At 37.2% G+C, this 21,769-nt stretch overlaps 1 protein-coding gene across 2 annotated transcripts in view; it reads left to right on the forward strand.

Annotated features, from left to right (window-relative positions):
• ROBO1 (roundabout guidance receptor 1) overlaps positions 1–21,769 on the forward strand; it is a 687,040-nt gene that overhangs the window by 585,993 nt on the left and 79,278 nt on the right. For both annotated transcript variants that reach the window (XM_066571924.1, XM_066571925.1), the window contains 3 exons: positions 14,119–14,239; positions 17,449–17,587; positions 18,865–18,992. In XM_066571924.1, coding sequence (XP_066428021.1) covers positions 14,119–14,239; positions 17,449–17,587; positions 18,865–18,992 — 388 coding nt within the window. The remainder of the gene's footprint in view (positions 1–14,118; positions 14,240–17,448; positions 17,588–18,864; positions 18,993–21,769) is intronic.

Genomic DNA, 21,769 nt, shown 5'->3' on the forward strand with positions numbered 1-21,769 from the left:
CAGTTCTTTTTATTCAGCATTTCACGAGTTGTGGACCTGAATTCATTCATACATGTAAAGCAGCCTGACACTTACAACAAAGCTGTGTTGTGCCACCTTGCAAAGTGTGAAATGTTATTGCATCCTAAATCATAAATAGGCTCTTTTTTTGTAGACAAAACAGTAGAATCATATCCTCGCTTTCATATTCAGGCCATGCTCCACTCCAGGTGTTTGTGATTCTATAATACTTGCAGGATCTCGCCCAGCTACAATAACTTAGAGATTTTCTGTGATTACAAAGAAAACATCTCTATCATTTAACTATATGCTGAAGCATTACAGTGGTTTTGAGATTATTGTCCCTTCTATTCAAGGATCTTGGGGGTTTGTAATAATTTAGGAATGTCTGCAGAGCAGGTACTTTGCATGATTATAACTCCTGGGAAATCTGCATGGTTAGCATGGTTAGCATAAAATAGGCTTTGCACACATCCTGAACTCTCAGGGTGGAATTCTGGCATTACCGAAATCAGTGTAAGTTTTACCATTGCATTTCCTGAGACTAATACTTTCCAGGGAAGTATACAGTATAATTTATAGCAAGAGAAGAGGCCTCTTTTTGATGTGCTAAACGAGTTGACATTCTTCACTTTTTTTGTTGCTAACGTTGTTACTGCTTCATTTCTTTTTATTGGCTTGTTTGTCATTAAGGTACTTAAGGTATTTCAGCTTTTTGGACATATTGATTCTCAATTTTTGTTCTAATGAGACTTTCTGCTAAGAAGATTCCCATGATTTGCCTGTATCCTTTGCATTGTCACTTTTAAATATTAGAAATTACATGACTGGTGGTGACAACTATTACTCTGCTTTTGTCACTGATAATCCAAGGCTTTGGTGCTGTGAGAGGTCATCTGTTCTATCTTTTATTCTTGAAGGTAATAAAGGTAGGTAGATGTAATGGGTTTTTCAGCATGAGGAGAAACCTTAACTTTAGCAATCTGAACCTTTTAAGTAGGACATGGGAAATAAATTCTAAAATACACAAAATTAAGAGTAGCTGGAGCAACCAGAAAAAATTAAGTTGCAAGCCTGCTCTGATAATTATTTCCAATTTAAAAAGAGACATGATCTTTAAAAATGTTATCTTTTACTATCTCGTGTGGTAGCAAACTGTGTTCCCCCTACTTCAACCATCTCAACAAAGACCATTTTTTCTACTTCTATGAATAGCAAGTTCAAGAAAAAGGCAGTTCTTCACCTTTGTAGCATGTACATTTCTCAGACTGCAGTGTCAGTTTTACTGTGCTGCCCTGAAAATGAGTCTCAAATTCACCTGGAAGGATCCCCCCCAGGGATGCCAGCTGAACCTTTGACCCTTCTCTTCTGACTGTCACCAAGGTTAACACATCATTACAGCTTCTGATGGTAGGGATACCTGTGCTTTTGGAGCCTTTATCAACCCACACTGTTACACACAACTTATACTCAAGTCTCAGCTCCTCATTTCGTTTTCATAGGAATATGTCTTGTTTTTTGAGAGTGAATCGTGTTTCTTCCTAATTTTGTGTTAAAATAGACATGAAATTTTAAAACTTCCAGATTTATCTCTGCTTTTATTAAAACAGCAACTTATTTTAATAATTAGGACTACAAACAAAAATAAAAATATAAGCATTTTCTATTTAAATTTGAAAATAGCTGCACAGTGCAAAAAAGTGTGTGGTGACAGACAAAATGTCAGCATTAAGTATTGGTTCTGTGGGCTAAGTTCTAGTTACTGACAGGTTAAGGACTCTTTATTTATGTGGAATTCTCTTAGCAAGGTATCATGTTGGATAATAAGCTGATTATAATTAAAATGGGATTTGTTTTGTTAATCCAGTAAATGGTATCTACAAATACTTGTCTGTGGCACTGATAACCAGCCAAGAGAACTCTCTTGTAAGAGAAGCCTGTTGACACAGATTATTCAAGTTGAATCACAATATTGTTTTAATATATTGTACATTAACAGTTGGACTCACTGATCTTGAAGTTCTCCAACTTTAACAATTCTATGATTCTAAATGTACTCTTAGCAGAGTTCATTTTTTTCCCCAAGATTGTCCTCTGATAAAACACATTTGATTGGCCACACCTACTTCTGGATGCTGTTAATGGCCATCAGTTTTGTGTTCATGAAATAATGAAACCAAGAGATGGAAAAATCGATTAATTCTCTCTCTGAACATTGTTTCAAAGGACTTCAGCAAATTCTCATTGGAGAATTGATACTACCAGTGTTGACAAGTTTTATAAGGTAAAGATGATGTATTTATTCAGGTGCTGTGGAGAATGTGAAGGGATTTTTTGTTTCTGCTTGTGGAGGACATTACTTTTAACCCTGAGCAGCCCGTAGTAAACTAGTTTTTACCTTTGTATTCTTTGCTTCTTACCTGCTACAAAATGCAGTCTTTAAAATAAGTCTACACACATTACACCTAGGTACCAATTTGCAGCATTCAAATAACATACAAGGTTCTCTCTGTCCACTTTACATTCAGGTGAGAGAGTTGAGATGATACTGGGACAGGGTTGTATCCTTTTTTGTGCTCTCCATTAATGCTTTGAACAGATTCTTTTAGGTAGCAAGCCTTAAATCACTCATTTCAGTTAGGTGTATGTAATTTTCCTTCTCTTAGACTTGTCTGAAAACTTTTAATAATAATAACAATTGTACTAACCCCAGTTAGGGGTCACCCAATGGTTTCTCCCTTTGGGAGTGTTTGAAGAGTAGTTCCATGAAAGAGGGTTCTGAAAAGACAGAGTATTGTTCATTTAACTACACGATTAAGTTCATTTAACTACAGAAAAAGAAACACTGGAAGCCACTCTGATATCTATGTGCCTACCTGACTAATTTGGCATATAAAATTCCTTTCCAATGGAATCCTGTATGTATACATTCTTTCTTCCAAGTCCACATTTAATGAACTTATGTTCTTTTGGTCCCCACAGAACTGTACATCTCATTAAACCCCTCTTCCTGCTTTGGTTTTTGTCTCCTCTCATGTCTCAGGGACAGAGTTGCTGGTTGGGCTACAAGTGTGTCAAGCCCAGTCCTCTGCCTCAAGGTGAATTCCTCCTAAGCATTTGTTGAAAAGTTCATAAACTAATCATAAACTAAAGGATCATAAAGTAATACCTTTGTGGTAACTTTCCAGGCAATCCTGCTATGAAATTAGTTGGCAAAATGAGCCAAGATCCAAATCTAATGCATTATTAAAGGCAACTCTAAATACAGCAAATATTTTAATATTTTATTATTTTAATATTCCATGCATAGAATGGCCTGCATATCAGATTGTTCTTGGCATGCATGTTTGCAAGTGCCAGTAATAATATCTGTAATACAGCATTTGTGCTTTAGGCCTGCCAGATCTTGAAGAAATTTTTAAATCTAGCAGGTTTATCCAGAATTCCTGTTTTCAGAAACTTAAGAATATTTAAGCATTCTTCTGAAATATAGCAAAAATATTCATGTTATATTCTAACAAACATTTCTTGCCAAACTTTAGGTCTGGAAAAATGTGCAATATTTTATTGCAATCCACTAAAAGTGAATCTCATCAAATGACAAAACTGTTTATGATTTTATGGCACTTTGGTCAGATGTGCAATAACACATGGAACTGTTGGAAAGGAGAAGACAATCATCAGAATATGTTGTTTCACTCTTTATCAAACATTTTCTGAAATGATTGCTTCTCTGGTCATGATTGACTTCCACTTTCAGAAGAAATTTGCTTTCTTTTGTCTTCCAAAGTCAATAATATGGCTGTCTTAGAAAAAGTCTGGTTGAAACACATGAAGGATAGTCACTAATAGTACAATGCAAAATACAAAGCACACTTGATGATTTCTTAGATTCACTGAATATTTCTTTTTATATTTATCCTACTTGAGAATTCTTAGATTCTTTCTCCTTAATTCTGAATTATTCAGGGTTTGAAAACCATAATGTGAGTCTTCCATAAAGAATCATTTTGCAAGAGTGGCAAATATAAATTATTTAGCTTTTCTGGTTATAAATAAGTGCAAACAGTGAATGTGTGTCCTCTGAGATAAACAAGGATGATCTTTATTCTCCACAAACTCTTCTGTAAGCTTATACCTTGGTGCAGACATCAGGGTACTCACGTGACATACTGTAATTTGTTTATGTATCCTGCTAATGTTTGTGTTAGAAAAGTAGACAAGAAGACTAGGGAAGCTTATTGATAAGGTCTCTTGTTTTCATGGATGTTATCAATACATTCCTTTAAATATTGCCTTCCTTGTTCACATGGGTCAGCTTTCCCTGGCACTCTTTAGTGTGTGTTTTTTTGCATCGTTGTCTTTACAACACAAAGAAATGTCACTCTAAAATATTTTCCCCTCTAAATATTTTTGCATATTTGGAACACTGATTGGAGTCAGAGAGTGCCTCTGGAATGGTAGGTTCAGGCCTTCTGTGGAGGGCACCTTCCACTTGTAAATTGTCCCCATGGGCCGTGGTGGCACTGGGTGCATTGCATGCCAGGGGCTACTGGCAGCTCCTTTTGGTGATCAGCACTCAGGATGAGGTCTGGAAAGTGGAATTGCAAATTCAACTGATTGTACATGTCAATATGTCCATCTGACAGGCAGAAATGCTGACTACCACACACCTTCTCCAGCAGTAATGGACTCCTAAATTTTGCCATCTACTTTTGAAATATTGAGCCAGAATATGAGATAGATGTGTGTTAAACGCAAAATTATAACTGTCTGTTTGTTTGTCATGCTAAGTAGCTGGTAAAGAAACAGTAATGTCTTTAAAAGTGAAGTGTTTACTTCAGACTCAGTGTTTGTATTTGTATGTATTGGAAACACAATGTGGGCTTTTTCTGTGGTTTTGGGGAAGAGAGTATGCTGTGGGGGGGCATATGCAGTTTTTAGCTTCTTGTCACTGTCATGAAAAGGTAATTTGTACCAAGTGAACTGAAATCTGATCAAGTAACACTTCTAGTTTTCTGTAAAGATTACTTTTTATTCACTATGTTCTTTTCACACTGCTCATACAGAAGCTGTCAAAGCTTCTCATTTATGACAGGATAGTGCTAATTCTAAAGGAGATGTGCACACAGACACAAGATGAAACAGGAAAATAAAGTGCAGAGTAATTTCAATTTCTCTGCCATTTTTACAAGCCTGTTCCAATTACACAAACATGAGACTGATTTCCATACAGAACCTGGCCAGCTAGTTTGCTTTGTAAATACAAATGTGAAAAGCTGAGCAGCTACTAATTTCAGTGTCCAGAACAGTTTCTCCCTCCCTTGCAGCCACATTTCCCTCTCAGCCTTTTCCATTGGTGCAGTTTACAATAACCTTTTAACTCCAACAAGAATTGTGCCAGAAGTTTAAACCCACTGTGGCATCTGGGAAGAATAGCAAGGAGCTGCTGTGCAGGAAGCAATTATCCCAGCAGGGCTCCAGAGCCTGCCTGAATAGCTGGGGCAGCCCCCAGCACTGCTTTTTGGGCTTCACTCTCTTCCTTCTCTCTGGCTTTTCACTTCCATCTATGCACTGAGCAATAAGGGTTTGCTGCTCCAGAGGCATAGGGCTGGGTGGGGAGAGCCCAAGCAGAGGGCAATGTGTTCTCAGTGTCCATGAGCAGCAGCACTCAGGGCTATCACAGCTAAAGGATGGATATGTGAGCATCAGGGAGCGCTGCTCTCCGCTCATGTAGAGCATGGGAGCAGTGTAGGCTTTGTTCTGCTTGGTTGCAGCCTGGGCTGGCTTATTTCATGAGTGAAAGAAGCTCCAAGTAGCCTCTGGCTTGGTTGTGTGTTGCTGAAGATCAGCCTTGTGTTGTTAAGTCTGTGGCAATAAAGAACGTTTGTGGACGGACCAAGATGTGCAGGTCACACCCTGCCTGTGGAGTTTCTCTGGAGGATCTAAAGTTGAGCACAAAAATAATGATTCTGGGCTGCTCTGTGAGCTGGGGAAATTGGGGGATTTGCTCTTTGCCTCTCTGTGCATACATTCTGCTCCTTGTTCTTTGTGAGTTTAATTTTAGCATCTTCCAAGGAGAAGGCTTTCTGTAGCTGCAATGTCAAGCCCAGTGGTTTTTCAGCAGTCTTTCAGAAATAATGAAAGTTACACTCAAGATTTGCTTGTGGTTGCCTATGACTGCAGGTTTTTGCCTCAGTCCTGTAACACAAGACTTGTGTGCAAACCACAAAAAATACAAGGAAATCTGTGATTTATGATTTGCATGTGCTGCAGTCACGAGAGCTGTGGTGAACAGTGATGGAAGAGTGAAATGTGGCAGATTAATGTATGACTTTTGTGTTTAACTGTTCATGGAAAATCAGCATTGCAGTGCATATGCTCCTCTTTTTGCCAAATGATGGGAAAAGTTTAATGTTTTCACAACTTTCAATGTCCAGCATTTACTACAAAAGAGTTCTACTGAACTTAGGCTCACTCAGGGATAAATGCAATAGGAATTTAACATGAGTTTATATCCTTCTTTTGGAGTGTGGTCTCATTTCCATGGCATGTCATCTTGGTCAAAAGACAGAGAATCAGTAGGTTTTTAGATACATTAGAAAACATTTTTTTTTTCAAGGTTACTTTTGCAAAATACTTGTTTATTTGTAGTGTTCAGTTGGCAGGGCCAAAACTTCTTTGGGAGTTAATTTTATTATTAAGTTTTTACAGAAAATGTTTTGAATGAGAAGTCCAATCTGTCTCAAAATTTAAAACTGTCAAAATACAAATTTGGAAATGTATGAAAGAATCCGCTGCATTTTAGTTACCTGTGACTAATTTTATTTGCTTAGTTTGGTTCTCAGTGCGTGTTCTCTGCCATAAAGAGCTCAGGTTTAGCCCCAGAGGAACTGAGCAAATCCTTCTTCCCCTGGGAAGCTGCTGTGCCAGCTCCAGGGAGGAAAGCTTTCACAGGCAATTTAGTGCAGGAAGTGCAGCGGTCACGGGAAGAATCCGGGAGCCTGAGATTTGCATCCCTCCAGTGAGGAGCCAGCAGTGGGCAGCCAGGCTCGGAGGGGATGTGCCTTCTCTTCCAGACAAGTGGGAGTCTCAGCCAAAACTGCTGCATCTCAGGAGGTCACGGAGTGACTGAAGCCACAGATGAAAATAATGACCTGCTGCACAGACCAGCCAGGAGAAAAATGTGAATAATTCATTTCTATTCCCTCCTCTCGGACTGTGAGGATTTTGTTGCTGCTTCACAATTGTACTTGTAAGTCTAGGAGAGCCTTGGTTTTGCCTGCTGAAGGCCTTTCATTTTCTTGTGGGAGCTCATGGTAGGAGAAGACCTACAAACTTCCACTTCAAATCTCTTGATAACTTGAGTCCTGTCAGAGCAGTTCCCTTTAGAAGACCCTACACAAGAACCTTGAAAAACGCTGTATTTTAGCACAATGGCTGTGAGAAATCTGCACTCTGAGAAATGTCTTTCATCAGATTACAAGTCTTGGTGAAGTTTTACCTACCCATCCTTCTAAAGCTTGAAATTGAGCATTAGGACTCTGCTGTTGAAGACTTGTGCTCTGCACAGCTGCTCTTTTCTTAGGGGAATGTAGGAAATTTTCTATAGATGAAATACACCCCACAATATACAGTTGTCTTAAATCCATGTTGTCATCCTGCCAACATTAGCTTCAGACTTAGAAAAGCATGACAAAATTGTCAATACCTGCAGTGGCAGTCAGGAACTGAAATTGCCTTGGAATCAGCAGCAGAGTCTGGGCCCCTTTGGAAATACGTGGTTGTACTCTCCTCCCTCCACCCCTGGTGCTGTCTGCAGGGTGTAGGTGTGATCTGCCACATGCAGAGTCAGGTCTGGGTGGGCCTTTGCCTTCATCCTTGGTGACTCTAGCACAGCCCCTCAGAGTCACCTTGGTCTTTCCTTTACAGTGGGAAACAGGCTGCTAAATTCCTCTGCAGATTTGGGTTATATAGTTTCTTTTATGGTTGCCAGGTAGGATTTTTTTTATATATTCTCAAATTTGTGGCTTGTTAGTATTATTTTTCTTTATTACATTTGTGATTCTTTAGGTAAGGTAATTAAAAACTGAGAGATCTTGTGTGGAAAATTAACCCTGGCTGGTCTGAGATTTTATCCTTGGAGGTGTGTAAATAACACAGTAGTGGTGATGCTTAAAAGAAAATTCATGTGTAACTGATACTTCAAATCCTCTGGCTTGCTTAAGGGAAGACAAATGAAGACATACCAGACATGGAGTTCAGTTCAAGTTCACTTTTACTTCTGATTTCAATCACTGATTGTAGTGAAAGCTACATGTGCACCAGTGCATCCTGGGGAGATTTATGCATGGGGTTAAATCTGCAGTTTTACAGAAATTTCACAGTTGTCATTGTAAACTCATCATTCCCATGCAGGGCCTTCTTTGGATATTGCAGAAAGATTCGTAGTTCTAGATATAATTTTAGTGACCCGTAAAATGTGCCTAAGTGTTGTCCATTAGTTGAATTTAGTGTGTTTTCTGGACTTAATAAGTAACAATATGAAAAACAGTTTATGAAGCATTTGCTTCTTCTTTTTTTATATTTTTTGGTGATCTTTGTCGAACAGATTCAAGACCATGATAATAGTAGTAACATGCTTTTGTTGTAAGATTTTCATCTTGGTTTATAATAAGAAAGGAAGTATTGCATAGAAAATGTTTTGTACTGTAGCTGTGAAAGCATTTCAGAGAAGTATTTCACTGGTTCAAATATTGCAATATAAACAAAACTGTCTGTTCAGAAATTAGTTCTGACTAATGTGAGCCAATACGGATTATTGTGAAGTAAATCTTCCTCTGAATTAAATCTTCCTTTGTGATTAACAAAAGCCAAATGTTTATAGAAAGTTAATTTGGACTTGTTGCAGTTTCAAACTTCTGAAAATCACATATGCTGAGGCATGGATTTTTCTTTTCTGATCTTGATTTATGGAATTCTGCGTGTATCTTGGCTGTTTCTACAGTCTCATTGGGTGAAGCATCAAACACACAAAGTAATTGTGATATTTGGTGTCTTGTGATAATGCCAATGGCTGAATAACTGTCAGCTGCCTCTGAATTCACCAAGCAATTCAGGATGTAGATAACCCTTAAGCCTTTGTAAATATCCACCTTCTTGTAGTTACAGCCATTAATAATGAGGCCAGAAAAGTGGGAAAACGAGTCTTATGAACGGACTTGAATCCGATTCTGCCTCTGATGTATGAGATTGGCAGGGGTGCCAGAAGCAGCAGCTTGAATCTATTGTCATTTTACCTACCTTAAATACCTTCTTTTTACATAAAGCCACCTTCCTATGCATTTTGCACCTTTCTTTAGGCTGCCTTCAGGCCTGTCTGTATTGCAAAGCTGTTTTGTTGGTCTGTAGGGTAGCGGGGAACAATTGACTTGCACTTTGTCATGACAGATTTACAGCACAGGAAGACCACTTGAAAGAATGTTTCAGACTACTTTCAAATAGAAATTTTTGTGTGTTTGATCTGGAGGAGGCAGCATGTACCTTCCTGGGGTCCCAGAGAATGGAACTGAAAGCAGGACAGACTCGTCCGTCTGAACTTTGAAGTTAAACAAGAACAAACTTTAGTCATTGTTGAGGACCAGCTCCAAACACATTTTGATGTCTAGTGTGTGATATTTAAGCATGCTATAATAGGTAGGGAAGAATATATGGGATTCACAAGGCTTGGAACAGGATACAAATTTTTAAATAAAAATTAAGATAGATAGTCATTTGTACTCCTTTTTGTTCAACTTTGTTCAAACTGCAAAGCTGCCTTTTATTGCTGACATTCCATGCCCGACAGCCTCTCGTGCAGTGGGGAGTTGAGATATGGATATTTTAGGATGCTAGACCAGACAGAAGGAAATGAACAAATTCTGTTTCTTAACTAAGAAATAAAAGCTCCATTTTACTTGGATTGCTGGCACTATTAATTACAATTGCCTGGACTCACCTTGTACTTTGACTGTTCTATTGTTATTCATAATTAGATAGGACACTTTTAAAGCAAAGGCACTGTCTGGCAGTTTAATATTACATGCCCACTACTTTCAATTTAGAAAATGAAAGAAAATGGGTTGTTGTGTACACTGTAATGTAGAAGACTGAAATATATTGAATTTGTGATATCACATGTGCAGAAACACTGGCTATACAAAAAGAAGTCAGTGTTTCACTCTGCAGTCTAAATTTGCTTTTTCTGTTAATTTGTTTGCTTTCGAATTATTTTGCAACAGAGCAGATTTTATTTATTAAATAGAAATAAACTAGAAACTGAAAGTTAAAAGAAAATGTTACTCATTTATATTTGGACTCCCCAAGCATTTTTCTTATGGCTTCATTCTGTCTCATATTTTGTACCACATTTCTGTGAAAAGTAAGTGAATCACCCACATATATAAAAATATTTCATAACACAGACAGATGGGTATGGATTTATACATGCAGAAATTTAGACACATATACACAACGCACATAGGTATATAAAATATGGTCTCAGAATTAGAATATATGTGTGTACAGCTATACTGAATTCTTGGTGGTATGTTGTAGAACCCTTGGGTAAGTTTTTATGGATTTGATTTATTGGCTGACTGAGCTGATTCATTATTTGTATATGATTTTTTGCTGCTGGGTGGTCATAATTTACAATTCTGGACATAGTTAACTCTGTGGGTGCCTAGAATTTTCTGTATGAACATCTCCAACTATTGTTTAAAGAAATAAATGAAGTGGACTTGCTTGAATGAGCAATTTACTGATGAGGAGCAAAATACGGTCAGGCAGGCAGGTAATAGAAAATAGCTTTCAAAAAGTCTTTGTAACTCACCATGCCATCATATATTTTCTTAGCATATATACAGTAATTCATACATCTTACAGGTAGCTGAAGATCATCTATGAAATGCTGATCACAGGCTTTTTTCTTATTAGAATTTAGTGCTACTCTTGTATTATCCTACTTGTAAATCCCTGATAGATTTGCTGGTAGGCACAGAACAAAATACTGAAGAGGCATGAAAAGTCAAAAAGTGCCTTGGCTTCATTTTGGTATAAATGAAACATGACACTTACTTCCAGAATCAGGCTTTTAGCAGTTAGCAAAGCTGTTCTTTTCCCACGACACAACCATATCTACTAGAGTAGTGGAATAGAACTGGTTTCTGTATTTGTTTACTAGGAAAAAGGGACTTCTCTTGGTATTCAGCATGGTCACAACTCTTCAGGCAGTTTGGGATATAATGGTACACTCGCTGCCTGTGACTTTTGCAAATTATATCATTTGCTGCTATAAAGTCCAGCTGGTGTACTTTGGGACAAGGGCAAAAATATGAGAAGAGCCAGAGCACTCAAATTAAAATGCCTTCATTAGCTTTTAAGCATACACAGATTATGAATAGTTGTAATTTGCAAGATTTCATGTACTGTCTCCAAAGGTAATTTGACTGTTTACAGCTCTAAATACTGGATATGAACTTAGTAAGACAAATTCAGTAGTGATTCTTTATGTGTTCCTACCAAATTTTGGCATGCATATCTTCCATTGTGTACTTCTTTACTTAAAGTCTGTGGTCCATAGGTACTTCTGGGATTGTCTGTTGAGAAGAAATATTGTACATAGCCAACATAAATTGTTCATAGCTGCAGTTTTCTTTTGCAATGTCATATTAAACTGAAGAAATTGTCCAGTCTTATTGAGATGGTGGGTACCTAATTTTTTTAAAATGCAATGAAGAATTTTGGTAGTTGCCCACCAGGGGAAGTTCACTTCCTTCTAGCCATCTGTGACTGCTCCAGTTACAGACACGTGTAATTCCACATTCAGTGGTGGGACATTTTATTGTAGCTGTGTAATTTATCACAATTCCAGGTGGAATAACCGTCACTGTAGCTAAAGTTCTGAACCCTTCTCATGTTTTAAGGAAATCAACCAACCTAACAAAAGAAACCCCTTTGCACACTTGCATTCAGAATTCCATGTTGTGAGCACAGCCTCCTTCAGCTTGCATGTCACATCATAGGAAGTCTGCCTCAACGTCCATGAGGGAATGTTTCCTCTGTGTCTCCTTCTTTATTTAAATCTCAACTTGCAAGAAAAGCAGCTTTCAATGACTTTTTAGTTTTTCATATGTTTCTGCTTTAATGCTTCTCTCCATCTACACTTTGAAGAGAATCTTGTAGCGATTCCTACAAGAAATTCCTAGGATTGTTCTTGCTTAAGGTTACAGTTTGTGCAAGATATGCAGTTGTGTCAAATTGTGGTGGATTTGAATGGGATTTTCTTAAGTGATAAAATAAGAGAGGAGCACAAATGCTACTGAATGTCACTAGGATTTAGACTTTGAAGACATACACAAAAATCACTGATTTCAGTTTACATGTGTTTGAAATCATCAGATGAGTTGGCAAATTCTTGTGACGTATAAATACATTTCTTTGTTCTATCTAGTGTGGTCAGTATTTATATATATATAAGTTGTATATTTCTGCATATGTATCTGAATATACAAATACCCCAAAATGCAAGTGAAAGTCATTCAAAAATTGGGTTTTTTTTTTTTAGTCCTTTGCATACATTATTTGGAAAATCATTGCTTTCTGTGATTTAGGGACATGTAAAAGAGAAATAAATACAGATAGACTTCTTGTTATAGTTTACATCCTCTTCCCCTGCTCACCAGTTCAGGCAGTCAGCAATCCAAAACTGCTTATCGATTCTTGAAAAATGTGTGTTTGCAGGTCACCTTTATTTTTTCATTCCTCATGCCTCAAATCTCCACTGAAATTTCAGCATTACCAGCTTTCTGAATGATAAAGGACATTTCTCTTGTGCTCTCAAGCAATGAGTGCCAAAGGCAACAGAATGAAATTTGTATGCAACACTGTCTACGCTCCACGTGCGCGTCCATTTATCTCAATAACTGACTGTCATCTTTGTGCCTGTACATCCTACAATGACAATCAGAGCCCAACACTGCTCGAGATGTCAAATTTCCAGGGATAGATTTCTAGCTGCAGGCAACTGGAGCTAAATACCTCATATTGAGAACACTCTCCTCCTTGTCACTGACCACATTAGAGCCTTTCATGTAGCTTCATATGTGGCTTTTATTTATTGTCTGCTTCCACCCATGGCTTGAACTGCAATGATTTTCCAAAGTGATAGGGCTTGTAAGCATATGTGTACTTCAGAATGTATCTTTTGTAATTAAGGAACTTTCTTTGTATATCAAAGTAAGCATGGTACACATGCGGCTGCCTATACGAATTTTGCTGCATTTTGGTGAACTTTGTAACTTGTTCAACCATTTGGTCGATAGAATGGGGGAATAAATCCTTTTAAAGAAAGATCAGGTATTTTCATATGCATTTAATGTACATTTTTATATAATATAATAAGATTTGGAATCACAAAGGTAAGTGTGTTTTCTGATTTGGGGGTTATTGGAATTCTGTTATCTCCCAAAAGCTGAATTCAAAGAATTAATTGCTTCCGCTCATCTGCTTGTCAGCGTTTAAACTTACTTTATTTAAGGTGAAGAATTAAAGAATAAAGAATTTTCTTCACTTCCTTGAGAAATGAAAACCGAAACAAACATAAAACTCATGAATAATAATGAGCACGACCAGCAGCAGGATAGCATGCACATATTTCTTGTCAAGAAAAAGTAATTGCAGCACTTGATGTGAAAATGAGATTTATGTCTCGTGCTAATTTTTACTCTCCACCTGATTGTATCAGTACATGGGAAGGAATTGTAGTCCTTCTGGCTAACAAGCATTAAACAGGCTGGTGTGCAGCCAGCAATACATTACACAGAATGAAGAAAAAACTAACAAGTCTCCAAATCTCAGAGATTTTAAAATACTGATATAAAACTAAAACACAAGCTTTTTGCATAAGAGAGAGAAATTAGACTAATAGTAATTTTTTTCCACTTTTTTTTAATGTGATATGGAAAACCAGAGATGGCTTGTTCTGTTTTATTATCTGTAACAAAATATTTTCTAAGCTATTGTTATTAAATTGATAATTCATACTGAAGTATTTTTATTATCCTTGATTTGTCGTAGATCAGAGGAGGAAAGCTCATGATCACATACACAAGAAAGAATGATGCTGGGAAATACGTTTGTGTTGGAACAAATATGGTTGGAGAACGTGAAAGTGAAGTGGCAGAGCTCACTGTTCTAGGTAAGAATTCCTTTTAGACTCCATTGATGAAAATGTCCATCTTTTGTTTTTCCTAGTAAGCCTTTCTCTGACCATTATTCTGATCCATTTCCCTTTCAGTGCTGAAAATGTTTTTCTCATGGTTGTGATCTAGTAAATAGAAGGAAGGTAATGGCTCTGCAGCCCACCTTGGACAATTTATTCCTATTAGAAGATGCTTTTGTATTTAATTCTCAAACTGAAGATAATTCCAGTGTCCATGACTGGATGAGTATTGTGAAATAACAGCAAAACAAAAATAACCAAGTTTAAGAATCAGAGGCTTATATTTCCTTCTTACTGGAGAGAATCAGAATTACTCTAAATTTCTGTTTAGAATAATTTTCCTTTCATTTATAGGAACGTGTGCTGAGTGTTGTAAAACTACAACAGATCTGCTTGTTCAAGTGATCCTAGTGATAGTCTGAACATCAAAAAATATGTTTTCATTTAAGATAGCTGAGCTTAGCTGAAAATTGCATGTTTTGTTGCAACATCGGGAGGGAAGCTGTAAGTCCAAGTGCAGTCTCAGTATTCCTTCAGCACAGGAGAATTTAGGTGCTTCTCCTTCAAAATATGTCCAATTTTACTTTAAAGTAGAGGATGCTTGAGATAGCTTGATTGATTCTGAAAAAAAATCAAAAATAGGTGTTGTATCTTTGCAGGATGAGACCATCCAAGCCCTGGTTCACAGCACACTGGTATCCATCACAATGCTGCTGCAGTACTAGTAATTTGTTGGTGGCTTTATTTTTGTTAAATTCGTGTTTAAGAGCTGTCTTGTCTGTCTTGGGCACTTTTATCTGTCTTCCCTACATGGTTGAGCTAGGACTTAGGCAACTTGAAGATCTGTTCAGAGTTTCATGTGAAGCAGGGGTTTCCTAAATAAAACAAGGTATTTTGCCATCTTAAAATTGTTCAAACTGAATGTCCAGGAAAAAAAAGGTGTGTAACTCTTTAGAAGCTGAGGAACTTGTACTAGTTTATTTTGGTTTTGTATAAACACTTTTGAAGCACTAGTGGAGGAAGTTTATTGTCAAATAGACTTTCAGAACTTCCAAGAAAAATCTAAACTTGAGAGTAAATTGTAATTACATGAGTCAAGTCCTAGCACCAGGCTCCTATTTAACTGTACCATGGAATAGCTCATCACTAGTCTGCTGCCAACCAGGGAATCATGGGCTGGACTGTTTGATAACTTAGGCTGAAAAATTACTTCTCTTGCTAAAAAACTGTGAGAGGGGTGCATTGCAGGTAGAGCTCTGTCTGGCTTTTTCTTCATCTCTTGTTCCTTTCAGACATATTTCAGATTTTCAGCCTGGGGAAACTAGCAAGGTTTTGTTTTCAAATGAGTCAGTAAAGGTTTGAATTTCTTACCAGCCCATGTCTAGAAATCTTTAAAACACCCTATTCTTTCAACTCAGACTTGGATATGCGTGAAAAAGCACAAGTAACATGCTGACTTCATATATTAAATTTTGCTACATTAATCTTCTATTTATGAGGTTTGGTTATTTAGAAGTTGAACTTTTGCTTCTAGGTCTCTGCTTTAGATCAGAGGGAGGATGGTGTGCCAGAAACTGTAATACTAGAAAGTTTCAAAGTGATCCTTGCTAAGCTTTCCTTGTACATACGAAATAATCATGTGACAAAGAGAGATTCTTAAATCAGTGTTGATTTCCCTTATCCGTTTCTGCATTTGAGTAGGAGTGTTATAAATGGGCAGACAAAAACTCCTGGAAGTCCATTACTCTTCCTTCAGGAAACTGATCTGGAGAACAATGTGCCTCTTGTGGGCAGCACCCTTGGTCTTACCAGATCAGTCTTTTTTCTCTTGCCATAGTTCAGTTAAATATTCTTCCCCAAACTATTCCTACTCTGAGATTTAATCTGGATGTTCTTTTCTTACATTCAGGTTTGGTTTTTTCGGCATCTACAAGAAAGGGGCCAGTGTATGGGGTTGTCTATATTTGTGTCTTTTTAATTCACAACCAGATTTATGTCTGTAGATCTCTGTTTTATTTCTCACTTCTTGTATATGAACTCAGGCTAGAACTGACAGCTTAAAGATCAACTTGCTATTTCATTTAACATTATTTCCAACCATTGCCAGCAAAGTTAATTTTTCTACAGCACAAGTGTCCAGCTGGTCTGGACATCCTCTAGAACAAAGGAAGATTTTTTTTTTTTTAATAAGGTTTTGTTCAGGTCACATTTCCTTTTTGAACCATTAAGTTTTTGTAATATTGAATCTCTGTGTCTGCAAATCCAGAGTAATATTTAGAACTGCTTTTCTCAGACACAAATGTGAGACATGAAGAGCATGGGATTTTCTCTTTATCCTTCTGTCTGGTTGTTTTGTACTCCTGTGAGAAATTTGTGGTGTATTTTTGGGTATTCACACTTCCTGATGGTGCCAATGGCCTCAGACTGTTGCAGTTCCAGGGGGATGATATTTATATCTTTAGTACATACAAGTCAAAACATGCAACTGCCTTCTCAACTCCCTCAGAGCTTTCACAGGTTTATAGACAAAAAGTTCATCTGCCTTAGGCAAAGGAACCTGCCAAACACTCTCCTGTTAAACCTTCCCAGTTCTTTTATGGACATGCTGTTGTCATCTGGTGCTGCTCTTCTAGATGGGTCATTCCTGGAATATTCCAGAAATTATTAAAGCCACTTTTATCCTTGGGAGTGTGCAAACCTCACTGCAGTTCAGCCTGGTGTGGAATTATGAAAGTATGAATGGCCCAGCAACCTACAGCTTTGAATCCTGTTACAGGCAGAAAAGTGTATCAATACCTTTACTGAAATTCACAGGGTTTACCAAAACAACACAGCCTGTACTGAGGTCACCTTTTTGTTCCAGAAAGTCTGAGCATAGGTGTGCAGCAATTAATCTGACTCTGGTGAGCCAGGACTTGGGTCATCTATGTCCTGCAATTTAAGTCAGGGATAGGCAGCAGTTTTGATGAACAAAAACTACAGAGAGGACATTCTGTGGTTTTTTTGGCTTGTTTTACTTCATGTGTGCTGGTGAAAGAAAAAGTTGCCTTTCAAATGCAGCGTTGGAAATTATTGCATGAGGTGCTTGCTGCTGCTGACACCTGCGAGCAGCCTCACAGAGATCCTGTGCAATCTGGACTCAGAACTGCTGGATTGACCCTTGATTTCCTTTCCTTTCCCTTTAGAGAGACCATCTTTTGTGAAGAGACCCAGCAATTTGGCAGTGACTGTGGATGACAGCGCAGAGTTTAAGTGTGAGGCAAGAGGTGACCCAGTCCCTACAGTGAGATGGAGGAAAGATGACGGAGAGCTGCCAAAAGCAAGGTACAGTACTTGCAGTCACCCTTTTTATAACATCTAGTTTGGTGTATGATGGGGCCATTCAGTGATTGACACCTAGTATTTCTTTGTCTTGAATGCAAAAGGCCTGGCTTGATCCAATAAAACATTTCTAATTAGCTCTAGTTGAATTTACAAGTTATGTTGAAACTTAGGAACGGTCTGTTTTCAAGTTTTTGTTGTGACAACACCTGAAAAATATAACATAAAACATATAATATAAATATAATATAAAAACAATAAAATATAATATAAAATATAATATAAAACAACCAAGTGCAGCTAGTAGTATCAGATAAAGATTAGTTCTTCAGCTGAAGAGACTTTTGTGATTACTAAAAGTTTTGGAGAATGTATAACAAATAGTAAAAGAGATTAGAACATCAAAAGGTACATATTGGAATTGCAATTGATGTAAAATGTAGTCTGGCAATGTAGAAAGCGGCCTTGGTTATACATGTTTTTGTTGCTAGGTTTCCAATGAACTTCTTTTTTTTTATTGCTGTAATTCAGGCCAAAAAGTAACACACACTATTAAAAATAAACACATCCTGTGATGGATTGATATAGAGATAGATTAAATACTTATTTATTTACTTTGAAATTCTAATTATCAGTTTAAAAAACTTTCAGAGAGTGGACTGAAAGAAGAAACACTTTAACAGGGTTGGATTTATAAGTTGGCCACTTTTTAAATACAACTTCTTAGTAATGTAGTCTATAGCTTTAATAAAAACTATCATTTTTAGGAGAAGAATCTACTTACCATAAATAGAAACACATTGACTGCATTATATATAAAAGAGAAAGGTGATGAAAGGAAAGAAATTGGTAAAAGGCCACATTGTCCTCCAGGAAAAAAAGAAAAAAAAGAATGAATTGTGATTTCTCTTTAATTTCAAGCAATTCTAATCTTTTTTGGAACAATATTTTCTTTTCAACCATATTAAAAAGCCTGTCATTCAGATGGAGAATAATAAATACTGTTATAATGACTTGTTAAAATAATTCTAACAACTAAAGTGTACTGCATTAGGGCTTTGCAATTATGTGCAAATAATATCAGAATAAGGTTTTCAAATACTTGGGTATATTTTGATTTTAAAACTTCATTTTGCATTTATAAGTATCTATACTTTTTTTCTCCTTGTGGGAAATACAAAAATAAGAATATTTTTAGAGCAAATCCCCCATGTTTTTACCCATTACATAAATTGTGCAAAGTTCTGTTATTCATTGTTAACTACTATGTATATTTAAAGATATGAAATCCGTGATGATCATACCTTGAAAATCAGGAAAGTTATGGCAGGAGACATGGGATCATACACTTGTGTTGCAGAAAATATGGTTGGAAAAGCTGAGGCATCAGCAACTTTAACAGTTCAAGGTAAGAATCTTTCTTTGCAAAGAATGAAGTTGAATAAAGTTGTACTAGAATAAGTTGATTTTGTACAACAACTCTAGAGATAAAAAAAAGTGAAAATACAAATTTGTCTTGGGTTGTATTCTGAGGAAATGGAAACACTTCGCATGTAAGATTTTTAAGCAGTCTTTACAATGCTGGGATGGAGAACTGAGTATGCTTTAAATTTCATTTCTTCAAGTTCAGAATCAAGTCACTTAGAATCATTATATCTGAAACACAGAAAGAAGAAAGACAGTGTTACTAAGCTGCATTATTTTAACTCCAAAAGGAAGAGTTGTGAGTTCAAGTATCTGCCAAGTTTTTCCAATTAAATACAGTAGAGAAGCAGTGAATGATAAATCTGTTTGTGTATCTTTTAGTACACTAACCCAGACCACTGGAATTCCTGTTGCTTTTTCATTATGAAAGCGTATCGTAGCACTACTGTTTCTTTGTAAGATAAAAATTCAGTGGAACTCAGTGAACTAATATGTATAAAAATCCTTCACTGCCTTTATATACACAATCCAGATGTTCACTGTTCAGATAATCCCTCTCTTCCTTTCCTGGCTAGCAGACAGGCAATGATGTCATCCTGATGCTTTTTTCTGGGCGCTGATGGTCCTTCTGTCCTTTTCTCTGTTCAGTGGGAATTAGTCATTATGGAGTTCTGGGGAAGTATAGGCTTAAAAGTATTTTATTTGGTAACAGGCCTCTATTTTGACACATTTACTGTAACAGGAAAGGTCTTGCCCTGAACCCGCTCTCCTTTTTCCACCAGAAACATTTGGTGTCCCTCTGTTAGGAAAGTATTGAATTCTTTCGTTGAAAATCTCATAAAACCAAGAATTTTGAGATGTTCTGTTTTGTTCGTCACTGTGATGTTTATACATCAAAACTCATACCTTATGTTTGTAAAATAACCAGCTCTCATGCTCAGTGTTGGAGAATAAAGGATAAACTTGTGAGCAGTAAGCACGTTCTATCCAAAGTAAAAAGGCTGAATTATTTCTTAAATAATGATTTGTTCTGAAGATCACTCTTAAACCAACTGTTACTCCTGTAAAATGTTACTATTAAGAAAATTTGCTTTGATGACTGGTTGAGCAGTTACATTTCTGAAATTAAACTCTTGGTAGCCCTAAACTTTCATATTCCTATTCAAAATAATAAACAAAAACATACTTGAAATGCCATTTAGATTAATGATGGCAATAGATATAAAATGACTTAAGCATGTAGATGTTAGAAATTGAATGAGATCTTTTTGATAATAAACTGGGATTTTTAAAGAACAAGATCATAGCCTAAGTCCTGATTCATCAAGATCCTAATTTTTAAGTGTTTGTATTACACAGTAGATATTTACACTGTGACAGCTTTGCTCTGAGGATATTGTTATGGGATAATTTGTTTCCCAGTGTGAATGGATTACCTCCTGAGCCATTTGTCTGCACTAATGTCTTCATAGGAGGGATTGATGTGAGAAACTGTAATGTGCAGGGACAATTTGTAGTTGGTAATGAAATAAATTGCGATCAAAATCCATTTATTAGCGTATCCAAGAGACCAGTTTTTATGGGAGGGAAAAAAATACTCCTCTAGCAAATGGATTTTCCATTCAGATTTTTTCACATTTTTCCTCCTTTTTCTGCCTTCTCCTCTTTTTCCCTCCTCTCCTCTTCCCTTGTTAAAACGTGTTTGGTTTTTTTTTCCTAAAGGGCCAGCTTTTTGACTATGCTATATCTAGAAAAGTAGACTGATCTTGTTTCAGTACTAAAATTGACTGTTTGTGGACGCGCAGCTCTTTGAATTTTTTGGTTGATTCATTGCTTTTTTATGATTTTATGGGGGTTCTTTTCTGCATGATTCAAGGAATGCAACTGGCAACTCTTTTCTGCACTTTTGGTTATCATCACATGATCTGTTGACTGCAGAGTTTAGTAAATGTGTGTTCTGCAGTGCCAAATTGAGTTATTTTTGTTGCTATTTGTAAACAGAGGGCTGCACTGCCAATCACAGCTTCAGACATTACAGCTGCCACTGTGCAGGCATGTTAAATTCAGCAAAGGGCAAGGAGGGGGCTTGGCGTGGGTTTGTGTGGGTTTGGGTTATTTGTGGAGCTTTGGTTTGGGTTTTTTCCCCTTCAGTATCTCAGCAACGGGCTGTGGTATTCCTGTGCCAGACTCTGTGCCAGAGGAGGAACATGAGAGCTGTCAGTGGTGACCCAAGACGTGTGTCCTTGTCAGGAAAGGGACAATCCCCATCTGTCAAGTGTGACAGTGTTCACAGGGGTCTTAGGATGAGGGAAGAGATGAGGATTTGACTCCATGTTCCAGAAGGCTTGATTTCTTATTTTATTATATATATTATTTCAAAACTATACTAAAAAAATAGAAGGAAGGCTTTCATCAGAAGGCTAGCTAAGAATAGAAAAAGAAGGAATCATAAAAAAATCTTGTGTCCCAGACAGAGTCCGAGCCAGCTGACTGTGATTGGCCATTAATTACAAACAACCACATGAGACCAATCACAGATCCACCCGTTGCATTCCACAGCAGCAGATAATAATTTTTTACATTTTGTTCCTGAGGCCTCTCAGCTTCTCAGGAGAAAAAATCCTAAGGAACGGATTTTTCAGAAAATATCATGGCTACAGTCAAGTGTCTGCACAGAGGGGCTGCGGCAGGGAGTGAAATGTGGCAGGCCACAAGCAGTGCTCTTCAGGGCCTCGGGGCTGGCAGCACTAAGAAAAGGAT

This window comes from Molothrus aeneus, chromosome 2, assembly GCF_037042795.1.
Source record: "Molothrus aeneus isolate 106 chromosome 2, BPBGC_Maene_1.0, whole genome shotgun sequence".
Classification (NCBI taxonomy): domain Eukaryota; kingdom Metazoa; phylum Chordata; class Aves; order Passeriformes; family Icteridae; genus Molothrus; species Molothrus aeneus.